Raw genomic sequence first — 26,308 nt, 5'->3', positions numbered from 1 at the left:
GAGAAGCAGTCTCCATGTAGGGAGCCCGATGTGGGACTCGATCCTGAGTCCCCAGTATCATGCCCTGGGCTGAAGGCGGCACTAAACCGCTGAGCCACCCAGGCTGCCCTACTGGGGGTGTTTTTATCTAGTTTTGAAAAAGTAAAAACAGTCATTGTAGAAAATAGCGGGATGATGAGGATCACCCATAGTCCCACCTTGTGGAGAGAGATCCTTTGAACATTAGATTTCTTTTCAGTCCTTAAAAAATGTATTCTGTTTTCAAAACATAAAGTTGGACTGTGTTTTGTAACTGCTTTTTTCCCACTCAATATGAGGTATAGCTCCTTCCATGCCATTAGCTAACCTTTGACAATATACTTTTTGAGGATTACATAGTATTTTAACCCATCTAACCCTACTTGGTTTGGTTTCCTGTTTTGCTCTATCTTGACATCTGTCTCTGATCAAGCCCTGGAGTGAATATCTAGAAGTAAAAAGAAGCAGTTCATCTTTCATGGTTTTTTTCTAGGTCAACAAGGGAACAGGAATGGCCAAAGAGGGGAAAGAAAATCAGACACCCTGTTGTATTTTCGAATCTCCAGGCCTTTGTTTCTGTGGCCCCCTTTCTGGAGGGAACCTCAGTGTCTCACCAGCCCCTGGACTATTATTCACACTCAGTGTATTTTTGTTTTCCTCTCTCTTTCCACCCTGTCTAGTTTTTCAAGACCCACTCAAATGTCAGCTCCTTCTTGTAGCTCTTCTGCTCTTCCTGCCCTTTATTTCTCACAGGCAGAAGGAGCACTCCTGCCCCAGGTGCCCATGCCACGACTTGATTATATCCTCGTTCCACTGCAGGGTTGTGAAATGTGGTTTCCTCTGGCTAATGGGAGTAAGCCTCCTTGATGTGCGCAGGAATTTAGTTTTCCACTGCCATGCGCTAGCCCTGCCTGCATTCTTGTGGTTTCCCACGTTCTACTGCACCAAGAAAGGACCAGGCGCCCCAGGGCACACAGCAGGCAGTGGCTACTTCCCCGGTCCTGCCCCCCTCCATACCCTCTTGGCCTGCCGTTGGAATTCCTGACCTGCTCCCCACTCGGGTGAGCAGGACTATGGGCCCAGCCCACCCCCTATCCACAGTCTCCATTCTGATTCATCTCCAGTCAGTATTCCTGCCTTGGGCACTGAGATATTACTGACCGTCTTTGTGGTCAGCCCTATTCCTCCTCTGGATGATGTTGAAGTTTCTTCCTTTGGTCTGTCAGCCACTTATTGGGTCTAGCCATGTGACCAGATCCAGGGTGGATCCCCAGTCTGGTGGTGGAGACAGATGACAGCAGACGGAATAAATTAGCTAGAGTTGTATTGGGAGTGTGTCAGAGGCACCCAGCCTGGCGGGTGGGGGTGGGTGGGGGGAGGCATCTGCACCTTCTTTCCCAAGGAAGGTCCCCTTCACAAGTCTTGATGGCAGCTTTGAAACCCTGCTCTTCATCCCCAGGACTTTGTGTTTGGACCTCAGGCACAGAAAGTTATGTTAAACATAATCAATCCTTGGTTCAGAGTATACTTCTTATTGCTGGAGCTTGCTTGGCTCCTTTTTTGTTTGTTTTCTTTCTTTTAAAAAATTTAATAAATATTTGAGTACTCTCAGTATGCAAAGCACTATGCTGAGGCCTGCACAGGACAGTAGGTGGTGAGACAGAACTGACTACACTTTGGAAATACAGTCCTGCTGGGTAGAGGCGTGCGTGTGTGATCAGTACACAGACTGTAACAGTGTCATGAGAAAAAGCACAGAAAACTACAGAACAAGTGTTAGTGGAATTTTTGCAAAAATCTTCTAGTATATATCTTTAAAAGGAAAGGACTTTAGAAAAATATAATACCACTATCAAATTAAAAATAAACAATTGCATAGCAGCCACCATCATCCTGCCTCATAAATGGTTTTTCTAGTTGATTTGCTGAAATCAGTAGCCAAAAAAGGTCCACATACTGCATTTGGTCAATTGTCTCTCTTTTAACCTATTGGTTTCCTGAAACTCTGTTTTTTTTTTTTTTTTTTTTTTTTTTTTAATTATTTGCTGATGAAATGGAGTTGTCAGTCCTAAAGCTTCCTGCATTCTGGATTTTCCTGATTAGTGGGTTCCCTGGATTTCCCTTCGGTGCTATGGAATATGTTACTCCACGCTCTGTATTTCTTTGAAACTAGGTAGTTAGATTTCATGGTTTCAGTGGATTCCCAATTAGTTTTGGGATAAAAATGTTTCATGGGAGGACTTGTCTTTGCTTTCTTTTTAGTGAAATAAGCATTCTTATCATTTTACTGCCTCATTCTTTTGTGTCTTCCCATGCAAAGTACCCACTGTTTTGACTCATGTATTACCTTTTTTTAATACAGGTTTTTTTCTTTTTTTTTTTCAAGATTTTATTTATTTATTCATGAGAGACATAGAGAGAGAGAGAGAGAGAGAGAGAGAGACAGAGGCAGAGACACAGGCAGAGGGAGAAGCAGGCTCCATGCAGAGAGCCTGATGTGGGACTCGATCCCGGGACTCCAGGATCACACCCTGGGCCGAAGGCAGGCGGCAAACCGCTGAGCCACCTGGGGATCTCCTCTTTTTTTTAATATAATTTTTTCTTCTATTGTGGTAAGAGCATTTAATGTAAGATCTACTCTTGTAACAGATGTTTAAGTGTATGATCCAGTACTGTTATCTATAGGCACACTGTGGTTCAGCAGGTCTCTAAGAACTTGTTCATCTTGTGGAGCTGAAATTTCATGTGCATTGATTATCAACTTCCCATTTCCCCCTCCCATCAACCCCTGGCACCCACACTTCTATTCTTTGTTCCATGAGTTTGATTATTAGACACCTCATATAAATACAAGCATGCAGTATTTGTCTTCATTTCAGTTAGCATAATTTCCTCAACATTCATTCACACTGTTGCATGTTGCAATCTTTGATAAGGTTGATAATATTCCATTGTATGTAGATACAGCATTTTTTTAATCCATTCATCCATCCAGGGACATTTAGGTCTCGGTAGCTGTTAATAGAGCTGCAATGAACACAGGACTGCTAATACCTCTTAGAGATCCTGATTTCATTTTTTTTTTGGATAAATACCCAGAAGTAGGATTGCTGGATCACATTTAATTTTTTGAGGAACCACCATTCTGTTTTCCATAGTGACCGCATCATTTTGCATTCCCACTGGCAGTGCACCAGGGTTCCGATTTTTCCACAACATTGTCAACCCTGGCCATCTTTTCTTTTTTGAGAATAGCCATCCCAACAGGTGGGAGGTGACATTTCACTGTTGTTTGGATTTGTATTTCTTATTTGATTAATGATGTTAAGCCTCTTTTCATGTGCGTATTCACCATTCATATGTCTTCTTTCATGTAGTTTTGGCACATTAAAGTTTATTCCTAAATGTATTTATAGTTTGTTTTTTTACTTTACAAAAAGGATGTTATGATGTATGTAACCTTTTGGAACTGTTTAAAAAAATGTACTGCACAGTCTAAGATGCATCTCCGCTGCTGTATGTGCTTTAGGTCCGTCCCTTTGACTGCTGGTTTACACTGTTGGCTAGCACGCTGCAGCTAATCTGTCTGCTGTCCTCTCAAGGCACTAGGTTGTTTCTAGGTCTTCCCTACTGTGAAATCTGCACTCCGAATGTTCTTGTTTGTGCCTCTGTGACACAAGAGCAAGGGGTGGAATCACTGGGCATAGCTAGGACACATGAATGTTCAGCTTTCAGAAGACAGTGCCAGATGGTTTTCCAGAGCAGTTGTACTACTTGATGATCCCACCAGCAGTATCTAAGAGACTGGATGGATCTACATTTTCCCTAACACTTGGTCTTGTCAGACTTTCAACATTTGAATGGATGTGAAATGGTTTCTCTTGTCTTGACTTGCATGCTCCTGATTACTAATGAAGTTGGATATTCCTTTGTGTATTTATTGGACACACATATTTCCTTTTCTTTCAGAGGCTTTGTAACCTTCTCTTCAGTTACTGCCCTTTGTATCTGAGCCTCTCTACCCAGCGGCCTGCACTCACTGCCCCTGCTCCCTCAGCTTTCATTCCCTCTTAAAACCTTCCCAATGGGACATTAATTGCACAGCTATAAAAAAGATGCTCTTGAAAGTTCCTTGCATGCCGCTAGCCCAATGGTGGCACCTCTGTCTTCAGCAGCTGATCTTTCTCCAACTTCACGCTCTTGGCTTTGCCTCTTCCTCTGTCATTCTCACCTTGTCTCTCTAGCATGTTCCCCATTGCTCACCCCCTGAATGTTGACTCTCAGATCTCCATTCTCGAGCCTCTTCTCTGCCTACAAGCATTTCCTAGGTGAGTTCTTCCAGCCTGAAGTTTTCAATATCATCTATAGTCTCATCATTTTCAAATTTATATCTCTAGTCTGCACTGTCCTCCCAAGCTCCAGACTCCTGTATCCACTGACCCACTTGCTATTTCTACTGGGTGTCTTACAGGCACTCAAATTTATCTTGTTCAGAACTGAACTCTTGATTTCCAACCTAAACTTCTTCCTTCCCACCATTTTCTCTCAGTACAGCACAGCCACCCATCCAGCTGTTCAAGCTGTAGTACTTTGGTATTATCCTCGATTCTTGCTTCCTTCTCTCCCCTCAGGCAGTTCACCTGCAGTTTTTCAGTCTGATTCCAGAATATACTTGGAATGCATCTGATTTCTTCCCTGCCACCAGGGCAGAGTGCAAGCTGCCATCATCCCTTCTTGGGCCAGTATAGCAACCATTAACTAATCTTCTTGCCCTGATTCCTGCCTTCTTGCTATTATTTTCCACACTGTTGACAAAGTGATTTGTTAAATACCCAAAGATCATATCTCTCCTCTGCTTAAAACTTTCAGTGGCTCCCTGTTACTCTTAGAATAGAACCTAAACTTCTTACCCTGGCTTGCAAGGCTTCTGCGCACATCTTTAGCCACATCTATCCCCACTGAGCCCCTCACTCACCTGCTCCAGTCCCAGTAGCCTCCTTTCTGCTCCTGGACCACCTAAGCTCCTTCAGACCTAGGGACCATTGCATTCACCTGACGAAATGCTCTTCCCCTTGCTCCTGAAATGATCTCCTTATTCTCATCTGGTATGTCTCAGGTTGGATGTTACCTCTCCAGGGAAACCATTCCTGATTACTCTCTCTAAAGTGGGCTTGCTTCTCCCTACCAGATAATTTTGTTACCCTGCTGATTTTCTTCATAATATGTCAGAATCTGAGGTTATTCTTATTTGTTTTTGTTTCCTTGCTTATAACCTGTTCTCCCCACTAGCATGCAGGCTCTGTGAGGGCAGCCACTTAGCTTGCCTGTTCCCTCTGAATTCCCAGGATCGGCACAGTGCCTGGTATACTATAGGTATTTGATAACTACTTGTTGAATGTATGATGAATGAATAGATCTCCCAATAAGCTATGAGCCCCTTGAGGACAGAGATTGTTTCCCCAGTGCACCTGGCACATAGTAGGTGCTGTATGTTGGAATTGAATCAATCTTTAAAAATTACAGGAGCAACCCAAAATTTAAAGGAACAAAGGAGGGAGGAGCTCTGCAATGCAATTTATCTATAATGTCAACCCCTTTTTCACCAGACACACCAAATGGCATGTGGCTGTGAACCTCACATTCACTGGTGGCTGGTGAAGCCACCATGCACTTGTTGCAGCATGTCCTGTTCTAAGCACTTTACATGGCATTACTCAATCTTTATGATAATCCTATATGTGGATACTGTTATGAGACCCATTTTACAGATGAGAAAACTGAGGCATGGGGCTGAAGCAATTTGCTCAAAGTGTACAGCTAACAAAGGGTAGAATTTTTTAACTGCAGACTGTGAACTGCTTGGGGTAGGGTGCATGACTTATTTGTCTTTGATTACCTGGGTGTTGCCAGAGAACAGGCTCTTAACTACTTTCCTGTAAAATTATTGACTCCAGATAAAGTCTTCCTATTACTGGGCTTTTGGACGTGGCTAATTTTTTAAAAAAAGATTTATTTGTTTATTGGAGAGCGATAGAGTGAGTGTGTGAGCACTGGGGAGGAGCAAAGGGAGAAGGGAAGCAGACTCCCTGCTGAGTGTGGGGCTCAGTCCCACGACCCTGAGATCATGACCTGAGCTGAAACCAAGAGTTGGATACTCAACTGACTGAGTCACCCAGGCACCCTGGACATTGCTAGTTGTTGCTTATTGTTCATTCATGTGTTTGTGAGAACTACCTCTGCCTAAAATGCTCTTTGTTAGTGTCTTTGTGTGACTGACTCAAGTTACACACTGAAGGTGGATTCCCTTTAAAAAAACTGTTTTCTGGGCAGCCCGGGTGGCGCAGCGGTTTAGTGCCACCTTTGGCCTGGGATGTGATCCTGGAGCCTGGGATCGAGTCCCACATCCAGTCCCGCATCGAGTCCCACATCAGGCTCCCTGCATGGAGGCTGCCTTTCTCTCTGCCTGTGTCTCTACCTCTCTCTCTCTCTGTTTTTCATGAATAAAAAATTAAAAAAAAAAACAACCTGTTTTCTTATGATGAGTCCCTAAAATAGGATTACCAGGTAAAAAGTTATGAGCATTTTCAGGTGTCTTGATACATATTACCAGATTGTTTTCCTCAAAGTTTGGCCCAATCTATACTGTAAGCAGCAGGCTCATTTTATAATAAGCTCACTAGCAGTGCATGCTGTGACTTTTTCTTGTTGGCTAATTTATCTGAAATGGTATATATCTCAGTATTTCTTTCATTTCTGTCTTTTTGACAGGTATAAAGCATTTTATTTGTTGTTTTATTTTTTATGTCAATATCATTTTATATCCTCCATTTACCTAATTTGGAATTTCTCTTATAAACGAAGATGAGCTTGTATATGCATGTGTGTGTGTGTGTGTATGTGTATGTGTGTATTTCATATAATATTTGACACAAATAGTTTTTTTCCTCAGTCTGTTGGTTTTAGTTTTGTGATTCTTTGTTATTCTTTCATAGAAGTTTCAACATACTATCATGTGTCTTAACTATGTGCACTGCCATTAATAGGGAATTTGTCCCTCTTTACCTTTTGTGCTCTGCAAGTTATAGATTATCTTTATTTTATACATATTTTTTTCTATTGTAGAAATAGAATGTGTAGTGCTGGCTTTGGCGGCATATATACTAAAATTGGAATGATACAGAGAAGATTAGCATGGCCCCCGTGCAAGGATGACACGCAAATTTGTGAAGTGTCCCATAAATTAAAAGAGAGAGAGAGAGAGAGAGAAAATGTTTATTAGGGAAAATCTAGTGCAAACGGCCATATAAAGTGATCCTTTAAGCCCACCATTCAGAGATGATTATTGTTAAAATTTACTTTGATTTTCTTTTTTTAGTGTCAATACACATTATTTTTTAATAATGTTTAATATGTTTTGAATAAAACATATATTGGAAAGTATGGTTTTCTTTAAATGCTGATATGTTACGTGGACTTTTTTTTTAAGATTTTATTGATTTATTCATGAGAGACACACACACAGAGAGAGAGAGAGAGAGAGAGAGAGAGGGGGAGAGGCAGAGACACAGGCAGAGGGAGAAGCAGGCTCCATGCAGGGAGCCTGATGTGGAACTCGATCTTGGGACTCCAGGATGACACCCTGGGCCGAAGGCAGGCGCTAAACTGCTGAGCCACCCAGGGATCCCCAGGTGGACTTTTTAATGTATAAACATTTTAAATGTTCATGGAGTGGTCTAAGATGACATATATTTAGGGTTAAAGATACAATTTAGTAACTATGTACTGGCATTTTATTTTTATTATTATTATTTTTTAATATTTTATTTATTTATTCATGAGAGACACAGAGAGAGAGGCAGAGACACAGGCAGAGGGAGAAGCAGGCCCCATGCAGGGAGCCCAATATGGGACCTGATCCTGGGTCTCTAGGATCACGCCCTGGGCCAAAGGCAGGCACGAAACTGCTGAGCCACCTAGGGATCCCCAGTACTGGCATTTTATAAATGCAAGGTATAGTTGGGTGTAGGAAGGGACCCAGAGGGGGCAAGCACCACAGGAGTTTTATAAGAATCTTGGGACCCCAAATCCAGGGCACAAGCCTCAGTCACTCCACTCTGTCTGGAGACCCTCTCTCTGTTGACAGGATTGGGCTTTCTTAACTCGCCTATTGTGTTTTATTCTAGTGATTTATGGTTATGAAGCGTGACTCTGTCTTGAGTGTGCTGCAATAGCATTGTTAAATGTGGATCTGGCTAGTTTTTGTCTTAAAAATTCTTGTTATGATTTCAACTGCTTTTTTGTTTTATTACTGCTTTGCCATACTGCACAGTAATTTTATTTTTTTCATCTCTTGTCTTTATCCTGTTTTTTGATAATTTGTTTCCTTTGTTCAGCCTATTCCATAGTTTTCGCAATAGCTTTGTGTTGTGTTTAGAAAACCAGTAGGGTGCCTTCTATTTCCAGCAATGTGGCAGTCTAGATACTCTGAACAGCCTCCCCACTGACAACAAAGAAAACTGTATCCTGACTTACAAGAAAGCAGGGGATCCTTCAGAGGTCAAAATTAAGTGAAAGCAGGCATCTCCACTTTGAGTAAAAGCCAGCCTATTCTCCACCCACTAGCCAGAAGAATTCTTTTAAAATGTAAGTCAAATCATGTCTAGCTTTATTAAAATTGCCTGAAACCCTGCCCTGGCTCCTGTCTCACTCCAAATTAAAGCAAAAGTCCTCCAGGGGCTTCTAAGACCCTTTGTGATCTGCCCCTGTCTCCTCTCTGATCCCCTCCCTCACTACTTTCCCTCTTGCCCATCCTATCACAGTCATGGCAGCTTCTCTGCAGTTCCTTGTGGAAGAGTTCCTCATGGCATGTCCCTGCTTTAGCATCTTTGCACCAGCTTTTCCTTCTTCCTGGATCACCTTTCTTCCAGGTACCACACAGGCTCATTCCTTTACCTCCTTTGCATCTTTGCCTGAGTCTTCTTTTCAGTGAGGCCTTATACTTTCCTTAATACTGCCACCTGCCCTTCCCCCTGCTCTGTGCTTTCTTTTATTCAGTACCATTTATTATCTCTTAATTTACTTCTTTGTTTTGTTGTTTGCTGTAAACACAATGAGAAGAAGGACTTTGTCTTTTTTCACTAGTGTGTCCCAAGCATGTAAAATAGTGGCTATTCAAATATGTATTAAATGAATTCATTAACCCAGAGAGAAAACCCAACTTTGAAACTGGCTTTCTCTCTGGGAGTGTATGCTGAACCCTTGGGGTGTTGGTCTTTGGTTTTGATAGCTGCATGGGTTCCTAAGGGCCTCAGTCGGGATGGACAATCTGATAGAATCCCTCGCATAAAGCTGAGAACCTGAAAAAAGTACATAATCATCAGTGTAAGGGTAAACCAGAAAAACACCTATCCCACAGAGGAGGACAGCAAAAAGACATTTTTTGAATCTTGGTAGTGGTTGGAAGAAGATACAAAATTGATACTTTAGAGCCATAAGCTAGCTTTTTTTTTTTTTTTTTGGCTTTGTTGCCCAAATTCATATTCAGACAACTGTGTTGTCTGAAAAACGTCAAGGCTAGAATTTATTTTACCTTTCAGAAGCAAACACAATGTCTCTCTGGAGTAGAAATCTTTAGCCTAGGCTTTTAAGAATTCTCACAAGTGCCAAAGTACATGAGCTTGCAGTCAAAAAATTGCAAAATGCAAACACCGTGAGGGAAAACCAGCAGAATAGACAACAGAACCAGACCTGCAATTATTTCATGTATTAGAATTATCAGATGTTAAAACAGAATGTTTATAATGTTTAAAGAAATAAGAAATTTAAAATGTGACCACTGTTATCAAGAGGTACTTGATCACAGGGTAGTTCATGTGGTTAGGCCTCCAATTTTTTATTTTGACTCAGGTCATGATTTCAGGGTCGTGAGATCAGCTCTGCCTTGAGCTCTGTATCGGGCCCTATACTGGGTGTGGAGCCTGCTTAAGATTCTCTCTCTCCCTCTCCTTCTGCCCCACCACAACTGGATCTCAGGGGTAGCCTGCTACTGAGTGGAGGAGAAGCTTACTGGAGGGCATGGGCCAAGGCTGAACTGTGAGGACCACTGAGGTGAAGGCTACCAGACCCTTGTACACTGAGCCATAGGGACTACACAGAACACAGTATGATGAAAGAGTGAAAGTCTCTTTTTCCTGATCTGTCCTTGTAGTATCTTTCCAGCAATCTCTGTTGACAAAACTTAACATAGAGCTACCTGGCAAGGGTTCAGCTCCAGTACCACAAAGCAAGGCAAAGAAAGGTGAATTGGGAGCTGAGAGGCAATAAGTTAGTAACTGGCAGAGAGTCAATAGAATGGCAGAGAGGAAGACCTGTTTTCAGATTTAGGAAATCCAATGAATCCCACACATAGGCAACATATTAATGAAACTGAATACTGAAGACAAAGAGAAGATCTTAAAACTAGTGATAGAAATGAGACAGATAGAAGACTACCTATAGAAGAATGACAGACTTAAAGCTTTTCTCCCATAATAATGAAGGTAGGAGATATTAGAATAGCAGCTTTAATATATCAACCTAGAGTTTTGTATCCAGCAAAATTGTTTTTCCAGAATGAGTATGAAATGTAGGCATTTTCAGACAAGCAAATACTGAGAATAGATCTTCACTAATGAAAGTTCTAAAGGATATATTTCAGGCATAAGGAAAATGATTCCAGATGGATGGTCTGAGTTGCGAGAAGGAATGGTGACCAAAGATAGCTAAATATGAGGGTTTATCCAAAGGATCACTGACTGTCACCACCCCTACCACCACGAATAATATTTTTGGGGTTAAAAACAGTTTTAAGTTATGATTAGGCTCTGCTGTGAGTAGCAGATCCCAAGTTACCTGACTTGAACGAGATATCGAGGCTTATTTCACTCTCATGTAAATGTCTGGATGTAGGCAATTCAGAGCTAGTTTGGTGGTTTAAGCATATTGCTTCCAGTTGTACCTATTTCTAGGTGTCATCATCTTGCTGGGGCTAAGATCTTAGTCCCATGGCCATGAATACCTGTAAGGAATGTTAGCAAACATGGTCTTTCTAGGTGGTCCTGTGTCTAGCAAAAATTGAGGATTGGAAGTGTTGGTGTAGGCAACTAGCAGCCTCTGCCACAAATAAGATAAACTAAAACACTGGACAGCAATAGAATATAAGTTGGGAAGTAAAGGAACCAAGTTGGTGTTCTAAGGTTTTTAACTGAGAGGAAGATATTGGTTAATTTTAGACTTTAAGTTAGGCATGCATGTTAAAATGTAAATGTTTAGAATAACCATAAAATAATAAATATAGATAATATAATGGATAATAGATTATACACAATAAAAATATACATATAAATAGATAATATAATTGCCAACATTGAAGGTAGTTGAAATGGTTTAGTTTGGACACCGTCATAAAAAAAATAGACAACATAGTTGAGACCACAGGAAAACCCAATATATATCTGGAAACTTGTTTTTTGACAAGGCTTGAAAAGCAGATCACTGAGGATAGTTTAATATATGGTGCTGGGACATCTGATTGTCTATATGGAAAAAATGAAGTTGAATCCCTATCTCAATGCACACATGAATATAAATCCCAGGAATCCATATAGGAGAATATCAGTTTAACCTTGAAACAGGGAAGAACAGTGAAGAATCTCTTAGAAACCAGAAAAGGAAATGACTGATGTTTGTCTAAATTAAAACAAAGAAAGAAAAAATTAATTAATTAATTAATTAATTAAAACAAAGAGCTTCTGTTCATCTGTCAGCAAAAGGAAAGAGGCAATCACACCCTAGGAGAAAATATGGAAACATATATACAACTGGATAAGAGATCAGTACACAGAATATATGAAGGATTCTTACATAAGAATCTTAAGAAAATAATAAGAAAAGCAATACAAAATAGAAATCAATAGAGAGACATAGACAAAATACATTAACAGGCAGTTCACAGAGGAGGAAATCCAAATAGAAAAATGACAAACTGCCCAACCTCATTGATAATCAAGGAAACATGAACTTAAATGAAAAGGAGACACCATTTTCTACTGACTAGATTAGAAAAAAATTAAAGGCATGACAATATCAAGAGTTGGTAAGGGTATAGAGTAGTTGGATCTCTTAGACATTGACAGGTAGGAGTTGGTATTTCTATTTTGAGAAACAAGTTGTCACTACTCAGATAAAGTGAGACGTGTGTACCCTACCTTCCAGCAAGTTCTTAGATATATATTGTCAAGAAACTCTTGGCATGTGAATTTGAGGATATATATGAGGAATGGTCACAGGAGCAATTTTTATAATATATAACATTGGAAACAACATTAACATTTGTTGGCAGGGTAATAGATAAATAAATTACTGTGTATTCCATATAATGAATTGGATGCAGCATGTTGTGAATTAAGGGTATATATATATATATATATATATATATATATATATATATATATATATATCAGTTGGATGAATCTTGGGAATGTAAGTTTCAACAAAAAAAGAAAATTGCTGGGATTACATACTCTATAATTTCACTTTATACAAATTTCAAAAGTGTACTAAACTAAATACTGTGCTAAACAGAGCAGGAGAATAATGAAAACAAAATTCAGGATAATGGCTACCTTTGGAGGGGGAAGGGAAGTGGCATGTCATTGGGGTGGGCCACATGGGGGTTTCAAAGATATTGGAAATTTTATATTTATTTAGCTGGTGGTGGGTACACTGATATTAATTTTATTGTTATTCTTTCTATCTTAAACATGGTACAAATATTTTTTGTAGGAATTAAATATTTAATAAAAATGGAGTCTGTCATTATTGCTTATTAGTATTCTTTGATAGGCTCACATTTATTCTATCATGCCACTTATAACATCCAGAAAAATATCTTGGGGATTTCAATTAGCCTACTTAATCTATTTATTAAATAGGAGAAAATTCTCTGTTTTGCTTTATTAAGTTTTTCCAGCTAGGAGAAGTAGAGCTCTTGTATTTTATTTCTCTCATTAAGGTTTTATTATTTTCTTTGAATAAGTTATTGTGGGCCAAGTATATCCAAGAATTTAATAACATAATGCTTTCATTACTATTGTGAATGGAAACATTTGCCTGTGTTTCTGAGCTGAGACAACGGCTTGCATGCTGAGACACATTGATTTTCCCCAAAAACTATCCCCTTTCCTTTGGATTTTCTAGGTAGGCAAACATGTTATCTGCAATATGATTTTTTTTTGGATTTTATTTATTTATTCATGAGACACCACAGAGAGAGAGAGGCAGAGACATAAGCAGAGGGAGAAGTAGTCTCCCTGTGGGGAGCCCAATGCGGGACTCAATCCTAAGACCCCAGGATGCAGACAAGCAAATACTGGATCACGACCTGAGTCAAAGGCAGATGCTCAACCACTGGAGCTACCCAGGAGTCCCTGCAATGTGATTTTTTTCCCATTTTCTATGTATTATACCTTTTTGTCCCCCCCCCCCCCAATAGCTATTGCCCACACATCGCATGATATATAAAATAAGAATGGTGACAGAAAGCTTCAGACTTGGAGTCAGAAGACATGGGTTTGAGTCCTGACTTTACCATATAATAGCTGAGTCACTTTAGGCAAGTTAACTTAATCTCTCTGAGCCTGGTTCTCCCGTTTCTTCATCTGGAAAATGAAGAGCTGAACTTAATTACTAAGGTTGGTTTTGGTTCTGAAATGAGGCCATTCTAATGTATATCCATTAAGTTAGAGTTACCTCTTTAAATAGTCTCTGCTTTGCAGGGCTTGATTTTGTTTTGTCTGTAGTTGTAATCAAGAATAGATGCTATAGGCTATTGAATGCCATATTGACATATACTGAGAAAATTAGATTTGCATTGTGGATCTATATTTTCCATATTATGATGAAGCCGGTGGTCGCCTTGCTCATATTGTTCCTGTCTTCCATAGAGAAATAAATCACTGAAGGTGATTCTTTGGTTATGAGCGGAGATTTGGTTAGTTATGGTTTTGTTTTAGATTTTCCTGTATGTTCACAAGTTAAATTCTGACCATATGTTTTTGTTGTTTTCCTTTTTGTGTGTTGCCCTTGTTCATTCCATTTTTTAAAAAATATTTTTTATGCACTTTATGTAGAATAGGGATTATTGCTTTGTTCTTTAAGAGTTGGGGAATTATTTAAGGACTCCATTAGGACCATTAGACATTATAAATGTTTGACCTTGTTTCTTCTGTGGATCCAGTCACTTATTGGGCCTCTTTGAGGAGGGCAGCCAGTTGATGCAGCGAGGAGGCCCCTTGTCTGGGACCACTCGGGAGATCTGCTATTAACTCAATCCAGAACCTGGAGCAGGTCACTTCCTCTCTCTGACTTTTCTCATCTGTAAAATGGGGGCTGCAGCTGCCTCTCAGATGAGGTGTGAAGTCGTAGTGGGCATGCTCTGTAAACTCTCTGCCCTCTCTCACAGAGGGGCCTGGTAACAGATTGGGCAGCTTTATTTTTACAGGTGCTTGTCCGTTTCCACTCAATTTCCAGACTCATAAAAAGAGCTAAGACTTAATAAGCCTGTCACCACATGCTTTTGGAATATTTATTTTGCAGATTCTTTTTTTTTGTTTCCTTTTTTTCTTAAAAAAAGGGGGGGGGGTTAAATAGCAAAAGGGTAGCTTTGCATTATTTCCTGTGAAGTTAAAGTTTTTTTCCTCTGATTTTATACCACTAATAAGAAGAGAACTCTTATTATAACGCAAGGGTGTCTTTTCTCTTTTACTTTATTGTCAAAGAACCTTTGGAACCTCTTTTCTCAGGATCCTCATGGATTCATTTATAGAGCATTTTCCCCCCAAAGCTTTGAAAGTTAGCTTAACGTTTTTTAAAAAGTGGAGCTAAGGGAAATAATTCAGAGCAACTGAGATTAATTTTACTTATTAACAGAAGGCTCACAAGCAAGAATGTTGTTATATGAACAAGGATATATGTGTTTGTTTCTCTTTACTAGAATATATACTTCCCAGCTCCTAGATTGGAGCCCAGCACATAGTAGGTGCTCAATAAGTATGTGCTGAATGACTCATGAATATGGATAGCTTGAATTTTTGACTTTAATATGTACATGTTTTTATAATAAGACTAATGGCTTATTAATTTTTAATCATATACATGAGTATTATTTCTGCTTATGGAATATGTAGTTTTTCTCAATTTTATTCATTCCTGCTGCTGGCTATGGTATTGGAACAGTTTTTCTTTTTCCTCTATTGGTCTTTTCCATTACCTCCTTTATTTTTTTTATTTAAAAAATTTTTTTTAAAGATATTATTTATTTATTCATGAGAGACACACAGAGGGATGCAGAGGCACAGGCAGAGGGAAAAGCAGGCTCCATGCAGGGAGCCAGACGTGGGACTTGATCCTCCATGCAGAGAGCCAGACATGGGACTTGATCCTGTGTCTCCAGGATCAAGCCCTGGGCTGAAGGTGGCGTTAAACCGCAGAGCCACCCAGGCTGCCCCCTCCTTCTCTTTAGATGGCTTCTATCAATCTCTTCTTCTTTTCTTCCTCCCTCCCTTTTTTCCCCTTTCTTTTCTTCTTCTTCTTCTCTTTCTCATCACTTATGTATTTCCTATTTGTTCATCTATTTAAAAGATATTATTCAAAAAAGTACCTACTCTATGCCAGACTGCACGGGGAAGAGGGAGAGTGAACAAGATGGTCATGATCTCTGGGGTCATGGAATTTATAGTCTGACAGGGAGAACAGGCCTGAGCAGATACATTTCACAAATACCTAATTATAAATTATGACAAATGCTATGAAGGCTAAGTTTGTTGGAGGGAGCATGGAGCTTTCAGAAAAGCTTTTCATGAAGTCATGGTAGCTGAGATCTAAAGGGAAATTAGGAGTTGATGGGGTTGGGGCCTCAGGGCACAGCAGGGTGAGGAATGGGGTTGGGGGAAGGGAAGCAAGGTTTTCCTGAGAGCCCAGAGCCTTGGAGTAACTGGAATACAGTGAGCATGTTGGGGATGAAGAAGGGGGCTAAAGGGCACAGTCAGGGTTCATTCATGTCCACCTTTCTGTCAGGACTCCTCTTCTAGGATCTGCCTTGCAGGATCCCACACTGCACTGGTTGTCAGCAAGTGGTCTGTGTTACAGATTTCTTTTCTGGATTTTTAAGTCATTTAAGAAAACAATTTTAATTTTGTGTCTTTGGACAAGCCATGTAACCTGTCAGAACCTCACTTTCCCTGATATGGGATGAATTTTGTCTACCCCATGGGGTTCTTTGTGATCACCCTGTGATTATCTGCCAGAGGCCCATCTTCCTCCCAGGCTTGAGAGCCTGGCGGTGAGTGGGTGTTTAACACACCTGTATAATTCTGGCTCCTATGATGGGGCCTGGCATGGAATGAGGGTATCTGGGAGGCCGTCATAGAAGACAGAGCCCCAAGGCTGGGCCCAGAGGCCAAGATGGATTTGAGGAAGGGGGAAGGGCTGCAGAGGTATGGACAGACCCAGGGTCTGGAAAGTGGCAGATGGCCAATGAAGATCAGAGCAGAGAGGTAATAACAATAACAGTAATAATGATAGTGCTATCTTACTAGGCCCTTGTTATGTGCCAGACACTGGTTTAAATGCTCTACATATACTCATTTATCCTTTTAGTGACCCTGTGAGGTAGGTATTATAATTATTCTCATTTTACAAATGAGAACACTGAGGTACAGAGGGATTAAGTACCTTGCCCAAGGTCACATATCCACTAAGTGTTGAAGCCTGGATTGAAGACCAGGCATTATGGCTTCAGAACATATAATGTAATGAATGCAGAGAATTAGGAGTGGCTTAAATGCCAGGCTAGAAGGCCCTTCTAGGCTATTGTACTGGTTATGGGAGCCATGGAAAGCTTTAGAGGGAAGGAGTGCTAAGGCTGCACTCACTGTGCCCAGGAAAGCTGAAACGACTGTCTGTCTCTTCTGCAGAAATCATCCACGGAGCAGCCCCTGTACAGCAGCAGCCTGTGGGGCCCTGTGGCTGATGGCAGTGACTGCGTAGCTGAGGGCCTGTGGCTGCCACAACTACATGTAGGGGACTGGCTGGTCTTTGAGAACATGGGCGCCTACACGGTGGGCATGGGTTCCCTCTTTGGGGGGACCCAGACCTGCCGAATCACCTATGCCATGTCCCGGGTGGCCTGGTAAGGGGGCCCTGCTGAGAAGCGAGTGGGGGAGGGCAAGGGAGCAGGCAGGGAACAAGAGAAATCTGAGATTTCAGACTGGTTTCCATGACATCCAGTTTGACAAGTACCTCCTGGCTGTTGATTCCCAGTAAGGCCTGTGCTTGGCACCTGGTGTGGCCACGAATAAGCTGGAGCTGGCCTTGAGGAGCTCAGCATCCTGTGAGAGACCCAGAGGAGCAGACAGGCACTCGTGATAATACGGGGGGCGGGGGGGCTGTGGAAGCTGAGAGCCCATCCTGATGCCCAGACCCAGCTCCCAGAGGAGAGAAGATGGTAGAAGAGTGGTGGGAGTGAGCCAGCAAGAGGGAGCATGGGGTTCAGGGCAGAAGGAACAGCAAGTGAACACGCTGCCTTCAGAAACTACCTGAGGTTGGTTGTGGCTGGAGAGGGAGCAGGGCTGGATCTGGGCAGGGCTCTGAGCAGTGGGGAGCATGGACTGATATGAAGCAGGTAAGTGACACGTCTGGCCTGGATTTTAGAAAGACCACTCTGGCTACTGGGGGAATTATGGGAGGACAGGGGAGATTGTGCAGACTAGTGGGGGGCGGGGGTCTCTGTGGCCTGGGACTTACCTGCTGGCTGAGCCTCCATAGGAAATATATACATTTGCCCTGCTTGCCTCACCAGGCTAGCGCTGGGATCCAGTGAGGCAGGAGGGGCACGAGACAGAAGTCAGATTTGTTGAACCCTTCTGTCTGGCCTTCTGTCAGGCATGATTATTTTCTCTCACCTGCACAGAATTAGTGTGATCACAAAGAGAGGTTTGTCCAGTGGGGGCTGGGAGAGGCCTGCAGAGGCAGGCGCAGTTGGAGGGACTTCTATGCTGGGCCTCAGGCTGAGTCTAGCCTGTGTTCTGGGGGACATGCTAGGTGCTTGAGCACTGCGCCCCCCACCCCCCAATAGTGCTACCAACCCCCAGCCAGTGGGGCTTAGCATCAAGGTCACATTTTATCCATCTACCCAACAGACCTTTGTAGTACTTGCTCCCTGCAGGGGCACAGGATGGGCTGATGCAACCATTGTGACATCAGGGGTGTTGTGACAAGGTCTGAAACAAACTTAAAAAAGCAACCACACAGGCCTCCTCATCCCATCCTGGCTCCATCATAAGCAAACACAGGCAGAAGTGTAGGGAGTCGGTTTATTCATTACTAGAGATGAAAAAATTTGATGTATTAAAATGACTGTGCCAAGAAATTCCCCACGTCCACGGAATTCTGCCAAAATGTCCTGCTTTAGAGCCTGGCTCTGCGCTAGGTCCTGAGGGGATAACAGCACCCAAGGCAGAGTGGTGACCTGCACACACAGACACTGGCACAGAGAGCAGAAAGATCACTGGGGAGTGAGAGACAGCCGGGTGGCAGAGGTGCCAGGGCTAGGGGGAGTTAGGTGCAGGAAAGCTGATGGTGGGGGGCAGTCTAGGCTGAGAGATGTGGGGGTTTGAGGCCAGTTCATTCAAAGAACTGCAAATAGTTACATCTGGCTGGAGTGGCCTGTGCAGAAGACTGGATGGAGAAGGACCTTGGAGGCCCAGGCTAGAGTTGATCTTGAAGGCACTAGAGGGTCAGTCACTGATGCTTTTTAGGAAATTGGATCAACCCATTTTGACAGATAAGGAGACAGAGGGTTCTTGGCCTGGGGAGCCTTCCACAGGCCTGACCAATGACTTGCTGTTGAAGTGTCCATGTCAGCAAAGAGGGAGGCCTTCCTGCAGGTGGGAGACCAGGTTGGGCAGGGCCTGAGAGCAGACGGAAGCTGCTGACCACTCAAGTGCAGGTGTTTGCTTCCTGGAAAGATGAACCTGGGCCAGAATTGTCTGGAGGAGGCAGGGGCAGAGCAGAGAGACTGGATAGCCCCGGCTAGAGACAGTGGTGGCACTGGGAATGGAAAGAAGTGGCTACACCTGTAAGAAAGCTCAGGACCTGGGCTCAACAGGGATAGACTGGGCTGGGGAACAAGATTCCCGACTTGTGGCTGAGCAGCTGGTCAGATGGTGGAGCCATTTATCAACCTGGGTAGGTAGGTCTGTAGGATTTTGGAGAGGGGCAGGAGATGATTTTTTTTTTTTTTTTAAGTCCTATGCCTGGGATATAAAGAATGTGGGCTTTGGACTGAGAGAATTGGGTTGAATCCTGGTTCTACCACCTTCTAGGGATGTGACCTTGTACAGGTCACTTCCTTCTCAGTCTCAATTTCTTCACTGGTAAAATGGGGATAATAATGCTGCCCTTATGTGGTTTGGGGAACACAATTAGATACTGTAAGGTGCCTGGCACAGTGTGTGGCATGTAGTCAGTGCTCCATAAATATGGGTTCCTTTTCCCTTACCGTGGAGGAAGACCACTGGGGAAAAGAGAGCAGTGGGGAAAGAAGTCATCAGACTCATCCTCACTCCTGCACTAGGCTGGGCTCTGGGCCCAGGTGGGAACCCTACATACCAGGGGCTGGGACTTCTGGTGCAGGGGGCCTTCAGGAGCCCCTGCCTGTGGGCCCCATGCTGGCTGCCTCCAGTGCCCCTCCCTTGCCTGCAGGGAAGCACTTCGAGGGCAGCTGCTGCCTGCAGAACAAGACGAGGACACCGAGGGCATGTGCAAGCCTCTGTCCTGTGGCTGGGAGATCACAGACACCTTGTGCGTGGGCCCTGTCTTCACTCCAGCGAGCATCATGTGAGCGGACCCTGTCCCCCCTCCGGAGAACTCCAGCGGGGCCGCAGAGATGCCTCTGGGAGATGTGGGAAAGGCAGCAGGCAGGGGCACCCTCTGGCCAGGACTCTGGTGCTCACTCTGCTGCCCCCCACGCTCCACCTGTAGTGTTTCTGCCCTGTAAATAGGACCAGTCTTACACTCGCTGTAGTTCAAGTATGCAACATAAATCCTGTCCCTTCTAGCTGTGTCGCTTCCTCTGCAGCGCAAGGGGCCTGGTCAGCCAGGTGTGGGGGTGTTCTTGGGGTCTCCCTTGGTCTCCCTTCCACCTTTGTAAATATGAAGCAAATAAATATTTAGGTTTTTAAAAAATAACCCAGTGGAATCTAGCAGTTCAATTCACAAAGCAGCCCGGGCTAGGCCAGGGCTGAGACTTTCACACCCTACACCGATGACCCCATGCCCTCTGCTTCAGTCCTGACCTAGCTGCAGTGTGGGCATCTCCCTCTGGCATCCAGCTTCTCTGACTCATCTCTTTCCTCTGCATAGGCTGCCATGCTTGATGTCATGAGGAAGAGTGAACTGTTAGGGGTTGAGGCAGGGGTTAGAATTACCATCCTACAGCCCTAGGGCTGCAGCTCCTGACTTGTGAGGGGCCTCTATGTGAACCCAACACCCAGCCTAAGGCCTGGCTCAATGTAGGGATGACATTACCTGACACAGCTTTGGAAATTCATACCAAAGATAAAGGGCAGATGGGTATCGGGAGATGTTCTGAGGAGACCCTGCCCCCTAACCGTCCCTGCAGGTCTGCAAGGCAGTAAGACTAATGCAGATATGGAGCGGCTGGTTTTGCTTATTCAGGCAGTAACTGCCAGAACAGGGCTGGCCATGGAGCACTGCCATGTCCAGTGCCAAGGGCCCTTCAACTAGAAGTCCATTGTCAAGATAAAGGCTCCTTCACAGCGCTAGGGTCCCAGGCTATTCACCTGGGTGTGTGGGCTGCTTAGCAAAGGAGATCAGATTCTAGAGTCCTCAGCTACAACAGGGTACCTGAAAGATTTTTCTTCTGCAATTAAAAAAAGCCCTGAAATATAAAATTATCATGCCTTAAAACCCACCCTTTTCAAAGTATAGAATTCAGTTGTTTTTTAGTATATTTAGAGTTTGCACAACCATCACTACTGTCCAATCCAGAACATGTCCATTTTAAGAAATTGGCATTCGTGCCTCATTTGCCCCTTCCCTAGCCCCTGGCATTCACTAATCTACTGCCCACCCCTGTGGATTTACCTGTTCTGGACATATCGTTGAATATTTTTACCTTCACTTGAGCTTCTCCTAGGTAAGCCTGGTACGTGGGTTTTTTTCCTCCCGCACTGCCAAGCAATTCTCCGACACCAGCTGGGTGTCCAGCAATTCAATTTGATCCTGACAGTATCTACCTGAAGATAGCTTCAGATCCCACAGGTTAAGGGCTCAGTCCTACAAGACTCCCCACTCTACCCCCACTTCAGACACCAATCACCAAATCCAGGTTGTGATGTGTGTTGGGATGAACCGGCTATAGAGTGGAGGTTCCAATAACCCTCTTCCTTGGGTTCATTTAATTTGCTAAAGTGGCTCACAGAACTCAGGGAAGCACCTTACTTACTGTATTACTGGTTTACTATGAAAGGATGTAACTCAGGAATGGCCAGAAGAGCTTCCTGGGGCAAGCTATGGAGAAAGGGTGCAGACCTTCTATGCCCTCTCCAGGTAACATCACTGTCTCAGCACTTCCATGTGATCACCAGCTTGGAAGCTCCCCAAACCCCATCCTTTGGGTTTTCATGGAGGCTTCATTACCAAGCAAGACTGATTAAATTATTGGCATCGGTGACTGAACTCAATCTCCAGCCTCCTCTCCTCCCCAGAGTTTGGGGGTAGGATATAACAAAGGACACCTTTGTCACTCGTCACTTAGGAAATTCCAAGGATTTTGAGATCTCTGTGCCAGGAGTGGGGATGAAAACAAAATATACATCTATTACTGTAAATCATAATATCACACCTGGTCAGCCTTTTTCAGCGTCTCAGCCACTCCTGGGTCCTACATGTGGCTCTGAGGTCATCTAATGAGGCAATGTGTTCTGAGTGAACTGGGTGCTTGTCGAAAGCAGAGATGTTTTTTCCAGGCTAGGCCTGGTTTTTGATTATTTGACAATATATAGGCTGAAAGGTCAGGACACCAAGAGACTTGGAGACCAATCAGACAGGGACAGCATCACTACTGCCCATTGCTTATCCACCCACCACCAGGTTTTGCATCTTACACTGTGCGGGGCTCAGCCCTCGTCCATGAGGCTAGTTCTGAGACTCCTTCCATTTTGATGGCCGAGCAGATCTGGAGCCGCTCATGCCTGTTTGGAGGAGAAGGAAGGAGGGCAAACACAGGTTCTGCTGGAACCGGCCATCTGCTTCCAAAGGCAGCAGATGCCCTGCTAAGACCTCTGGCTGCAGCGAGATCCAGGAAAAACTCATTACCTTGTCTGAGGCAGGTTCACTGGGGAGATGCTTCTGTGGCTTTTAAAATGACAGCAGCTGGCACGGAGTTTGAACAGATTTTTCACTGGAGCCTTTCAAATGTTTCATGTTCCATTTGCTGCAAGAGTGTGAAATTTACTTTTCTGAGAAGGATATACACAGAAGTTGATGTGACTTGCTTGAGAATAATAAACAGTCATTTCAGTTGTTTTTGTTTGTCATTTCCATCTTTTTGTGAAAAGAAGAGAAGAATATTAAACATATGGAGAATGTTAAGGCCCTGATGCCTGTACAGGGGAATCTGACCTGGGTCTCCTGGAGCGCAGGCTGCACAGGCATTTGCGTCCTTTTGAACATCTCCCTAAGCATGCCACTAGCAGTGAACCTGCATGCCATGCTAGCTGCCCTGGAGGTCACTTTCCTGTTGGCCTCTCCCAGAGCCATCCTGCCCTGGGACCTCATCTAAGGGACACGCTCCTCTTGACACCTCCCCACAACCCATCTGTGCCTCCTGAGGCTTCTCCCATGGGTTAACTTGCTCACTCACTCACTCTGGGAGGTTAATGGACCTGCAGACCAAGCTGCCACCTCCCTCACCTAGGGAATGGTCCCCTCCTTCCCCTCCACCGTCCACTCTGCTCAGTGCTGGATCCAGTCGCCCCCGTGATTCCCATTTCATCGAACATACCATTTAAAGTCCTCATCCAACTCCTTCTGACTCCCTCTCTCCTCCCTTGCTCACTACTCCCCAGACACAATGGCCCCTCCACTCCTCAAACACTCCATACATCATACCCTTGCCGGGCCTGCATTTGCTGTCCCCTCTTTCTGAAATGACCTTCCCAGGTTATCTGGGGGGGCTCACCCACTCCATTCAGGTTCTACTCAAATGTTTTCCCTGGGTAACAGCTTCTCTGACCACTCTTTAGAAAACAGCACTTTCTCAGTCTCTCTCTCCTCCCTTAACTGGTTTTCTTTTTCTTCACAGTACCTATTGAACACACTCCATTACATGTTGTTCTGTGCATCATCAGTCAGCCCCTCCAGAATGTGAGCTTGGCATTTTTTTTTTTCACTGCTAGGTCCTCACTACTTAGAACAAAGTAGGTGCTCAAAAAGCATGTATCAAATGGACAACTGAATAAACATAGCATCTGACCTGTCTGAATCTGTTTCCTCTTTTGTAAAATGGGGCTGCTAAATATATTTCCCTCAGAGGGTTATTGGTATAAAGTACTTGGCTCAGGGCCTGGCACATCATTAGGTCCTGACGAAATAAATGATGTTGAAAGGTTAATTCCTTGAGCATTTACTGTGGCCATGCCCTGTAGTAGAAGCTGATGATGCAGAGATGAATCCTCAAGGAACTCACAGTGCAGTGCAAAGAGAACCCTGAACGAGAGTGAGTCTGACTTTAATTCTGTAGGCGTTAGGAAACCCCCATATGCTTCTGGAACAGAAGCACACAGGATCTTTGAGAAGACAATTGAAAGTATATTCAAAAAGGGCAGAGGGCGGAGAGCTGGTGGGTTGGTGGTAGTACACACTTCCTTCACTCTACTGCAGCCTGGCTAAGGCGGGCCCCACCAGGGAGACTTACAGAGGTCCCAGGGACACAAGATGCCATGCATGTCTGTCTATGCCTATTCTGGAGGGAGACCGTGGCCCTCTGGGTGTCATCCCTCTCTCTGGAAGCCCCCCTGCCCAGGCCAGCTCATTCAGCTGTAAAGGGACCGCAGGGAAGGCAACAAGATGGGAGTTTCCACTCAACACTTTGCTCCATTTTAAATCCTCTTCCTGGCACCCCTGGGATGAGCAGCTAAACCTGTGTAAATTCAACCAGCAAAATTAAATTGCCCAGCACAGCCTCCAGCAGTCAGAGGGAGCTTACTGAAACCTGAATCTGATCTTGTCAGTCCTCTGCTGAAAGTCCTTCAGTTGATTCCCACTGTGATGCCAATAAAAGCAAAACTGCCCGAGACCTCCGCCTGCCTCTCTGATCTCGCCTCATACCACTCTGCTCTCACCATGCTCCAGCCTACTGGCCTCTTTTCAGTTTTATGTTTTTGCTGCAGCCAGGCCCTTACCATTTCCCTCTGCGCTCCTGGACTGACTCATTCTCATTTTATTTTTTTAAAATACTTTATTTATTATGAGAGACAGAGAGAGAGAGAGAGGCAGAGACATAGGCAGAGGGAGAAGCAGGCTCCATGCAGGGACTTGATCCCAGGTCTCCAGGATCACGCCCTGGGCCAGAAGGCAGACGCTTAACCGCTGGGCCACCCAGGCATCCCACTCATTCTCATTTTAAAGAGTCACCTTCAGGGATCCCTGGGTGGTGCAGCGGTTTGGTGCCTGCCTATGGCCCAGGGCGCGATCCTGAAGACCCGGGATCGAATCCCACGTCGGGCTCCCATGCACCTACTTCTCCCTCTGCCTGTGTCTCTGCCTCTCTCTCTCTGTGACTATCATAAATAAATTTTAAAAAAAAAAAAAGTCACCTTCAATGTCACCTTCTTGGGAAGGCCTTTCCTGAATACCCTTGAACAAAGTGGCCCCTCCATCCATGTTAGGTAGAGTCACATTTTATAAGAATGAAATCTTGAAGGCGTTATTTACGGTAAGAAACACATCAAGACTATCCCTGAAAATCCTTAGAAAGCAATCCTGCACGCCATTCCCTTTTTTTCTGCTCCTCTAACATGCCAGGCACCATTTCTTTAAAGGCCCAAAGAACTCCATGATCTCTCTCCCTCATCTCTTCAGGCCGTTGCTCAAATGCCTTCTCAGAGAGGCCTTTCTGACCACCACTCTTGAAAACGAACACTCCTACCCCAGCATTTTGTAGCCCCTCGGTACCCTTACTCTCCCCCCACCCCCGCCCCCGCCCCCGCCCCATAGCTCACCCTCTGATGTACTCTATATTCTACTTGGAATTTAAGAAGGCAGAGCTCTCTTCACTGCCTGTCCCCAGTACCTAGACTCCGCCCTATACATAGCTGTTCCACAATTAAGTGTTGAAGGGAGCATCTTTCAGGTCTCAGCTTAGGGTACCTCTCCCCTTTGGGTGGGGTAACGCTTCTCTAAGCACTCGCAGCATCCTGTATCTACCTGTATTAAAGAAATGTTGATCACAAGGTGATTTTTCTCTACTTCTCACAAACTGGCTCATCTCACAAAGACAGGGAGCGTCTCCCAACTGCCTGTGTCACCTGGAGCTTGGGTTTGTGCTTGGTAGAGTAGGCGTTTGGTGTCGTCTAAATACGGGAGTCTTGGGGGAGGCGGGTGGACATCTGGCCCCTTGGGCTCAGTCCCCGAGGAGCAGCCTGCATCCTGCAGGGGGCCGACCACTCACTGCCATGGGCTGCGGGCTTCGGGGGCTTGGTTTTCTCACCGAACAGACGCGACAGGCGGGGGTCAGCACCGCCTCCCTGAGCCCGGAAAGCCGGCTTCCGGCCGTGACGTCACATCCGTGCCAGGGAGCCTCCGAGGCCTCGAGCCCCGTGCTCTCGCGCCCTCTGCCGGTCGGGAGGAGGACCTGCCCTCACCCACCGGAAGAGAGCGCGGAGACCATTGGGTTCCGAGACCGACGCTCCAGTCTCCACCAATGGGAAGCCGACCTTTCGCCGTGGGCGGGGCTCCCACAGGAAAAGGGTCAGCCTGGGACAAAAGCGGCGTGGGAAGGCGGCGACCCGGCCTCCGCGGGGCGAGAGAGGCCGCAAGCGGCCCCGGAAGTGGGCTTGTTACCCAGCAGCTACTTCCGCCTCGCGCCTCGCTTACAAAGCGGGGGTGGGGCCCGGGAGGAGAAGCCCCCCGAGAGAGCGGTCGGCGGCTGGGGGGGCTCGTCCCCGAT

General features: G+C 44.5%; 1 protein-coding gene, 1 long non-coding RNA gene and 1 other non-coding gene across 13 annotated transcripts in view; 2 read left to right on the top strand and 1 right to left on the bottom strand.

Moving 5' to 3' along the window:
• The window catches only part of AZIN2 (antizyme inhibitor 2), a 37,067-nt gene extending 14,402 nt beyond the window's left edge, over positions 1–22,665 (top strand). For 5 of the 10 annotated variants that reach the window (XM_072750332.1, XM_072750331.1, XM_072750336.1 and 2 more), the window contains one exon: positions 512–3,427. In XM_072750332.1, the coding sequence (XP_072606433.1) occupies positions 512–1,063 (552 nt within the window). In that variant the 3' untranslated portion in view covers positions 1,064–3,427. Of the gene's footprint in view, positions 1–511; positions 3,428–8,481; positions 11,772–17,030; positions 17,246–19,818 lie in introns of those variants that run through there. The other 5 variants (XM_072750335.1, XM_072750339.1, XM_072750338.1 and 2 more) reach the window with 2 other exon arrangements.
• On the top strand, positions 7,155–7,261 carry LOC112931829 (U6 spliceosomal RNA). Its single transcript, XR_003237372.1, has one exon. It is a non-coding gene; the product is annotated as a U6 spliceosomal RNA (small nuclear RNA).
• Positions 18,415–25,909, bottom strand: LOC112931819 (uncharacterized). Of its 2 annotated transcripts, none has more exons than XR_012000076.1 (4): positions 25,567–25,909; positions 22,456–22,573; positions 22,245–22,331; positions 18,415–20,258 (listed from the first exon to the last, which is right to left on the bottom strand). It is a non-coding gene; the product is annotated as an uncharacterized lncRNA (long non-coding RNA). The 2 variants fall into 2 exon arrangements; XR_012000075.1 differs by having other exon boundaries at positions 22,456–22,683; positions 25,567–25,894.
• Between the last annotated feature and the right edge of the window lie 399 nt (positions 25,910–26,308).

Source organism: Vulpes vulpes, chromosome 2 (genome assembly GCF_048418805.1).
Source record: "Vulpes vulpes isolate BD-2025 chromosome 2, VulVul3, whole genome shotgun sequence".
In the NCBI taxonomy this organism is placed as follows: Eukaryota; Metazoa; Chordata; class Mammalia; order Carnivora; family Canidae; genus Vulpes; species Vulpes vulpes.
Note: the sequence above shows the minus strand (reverse complement) of the source record. Positions and strands in the feature narration are given on the sequence as shown.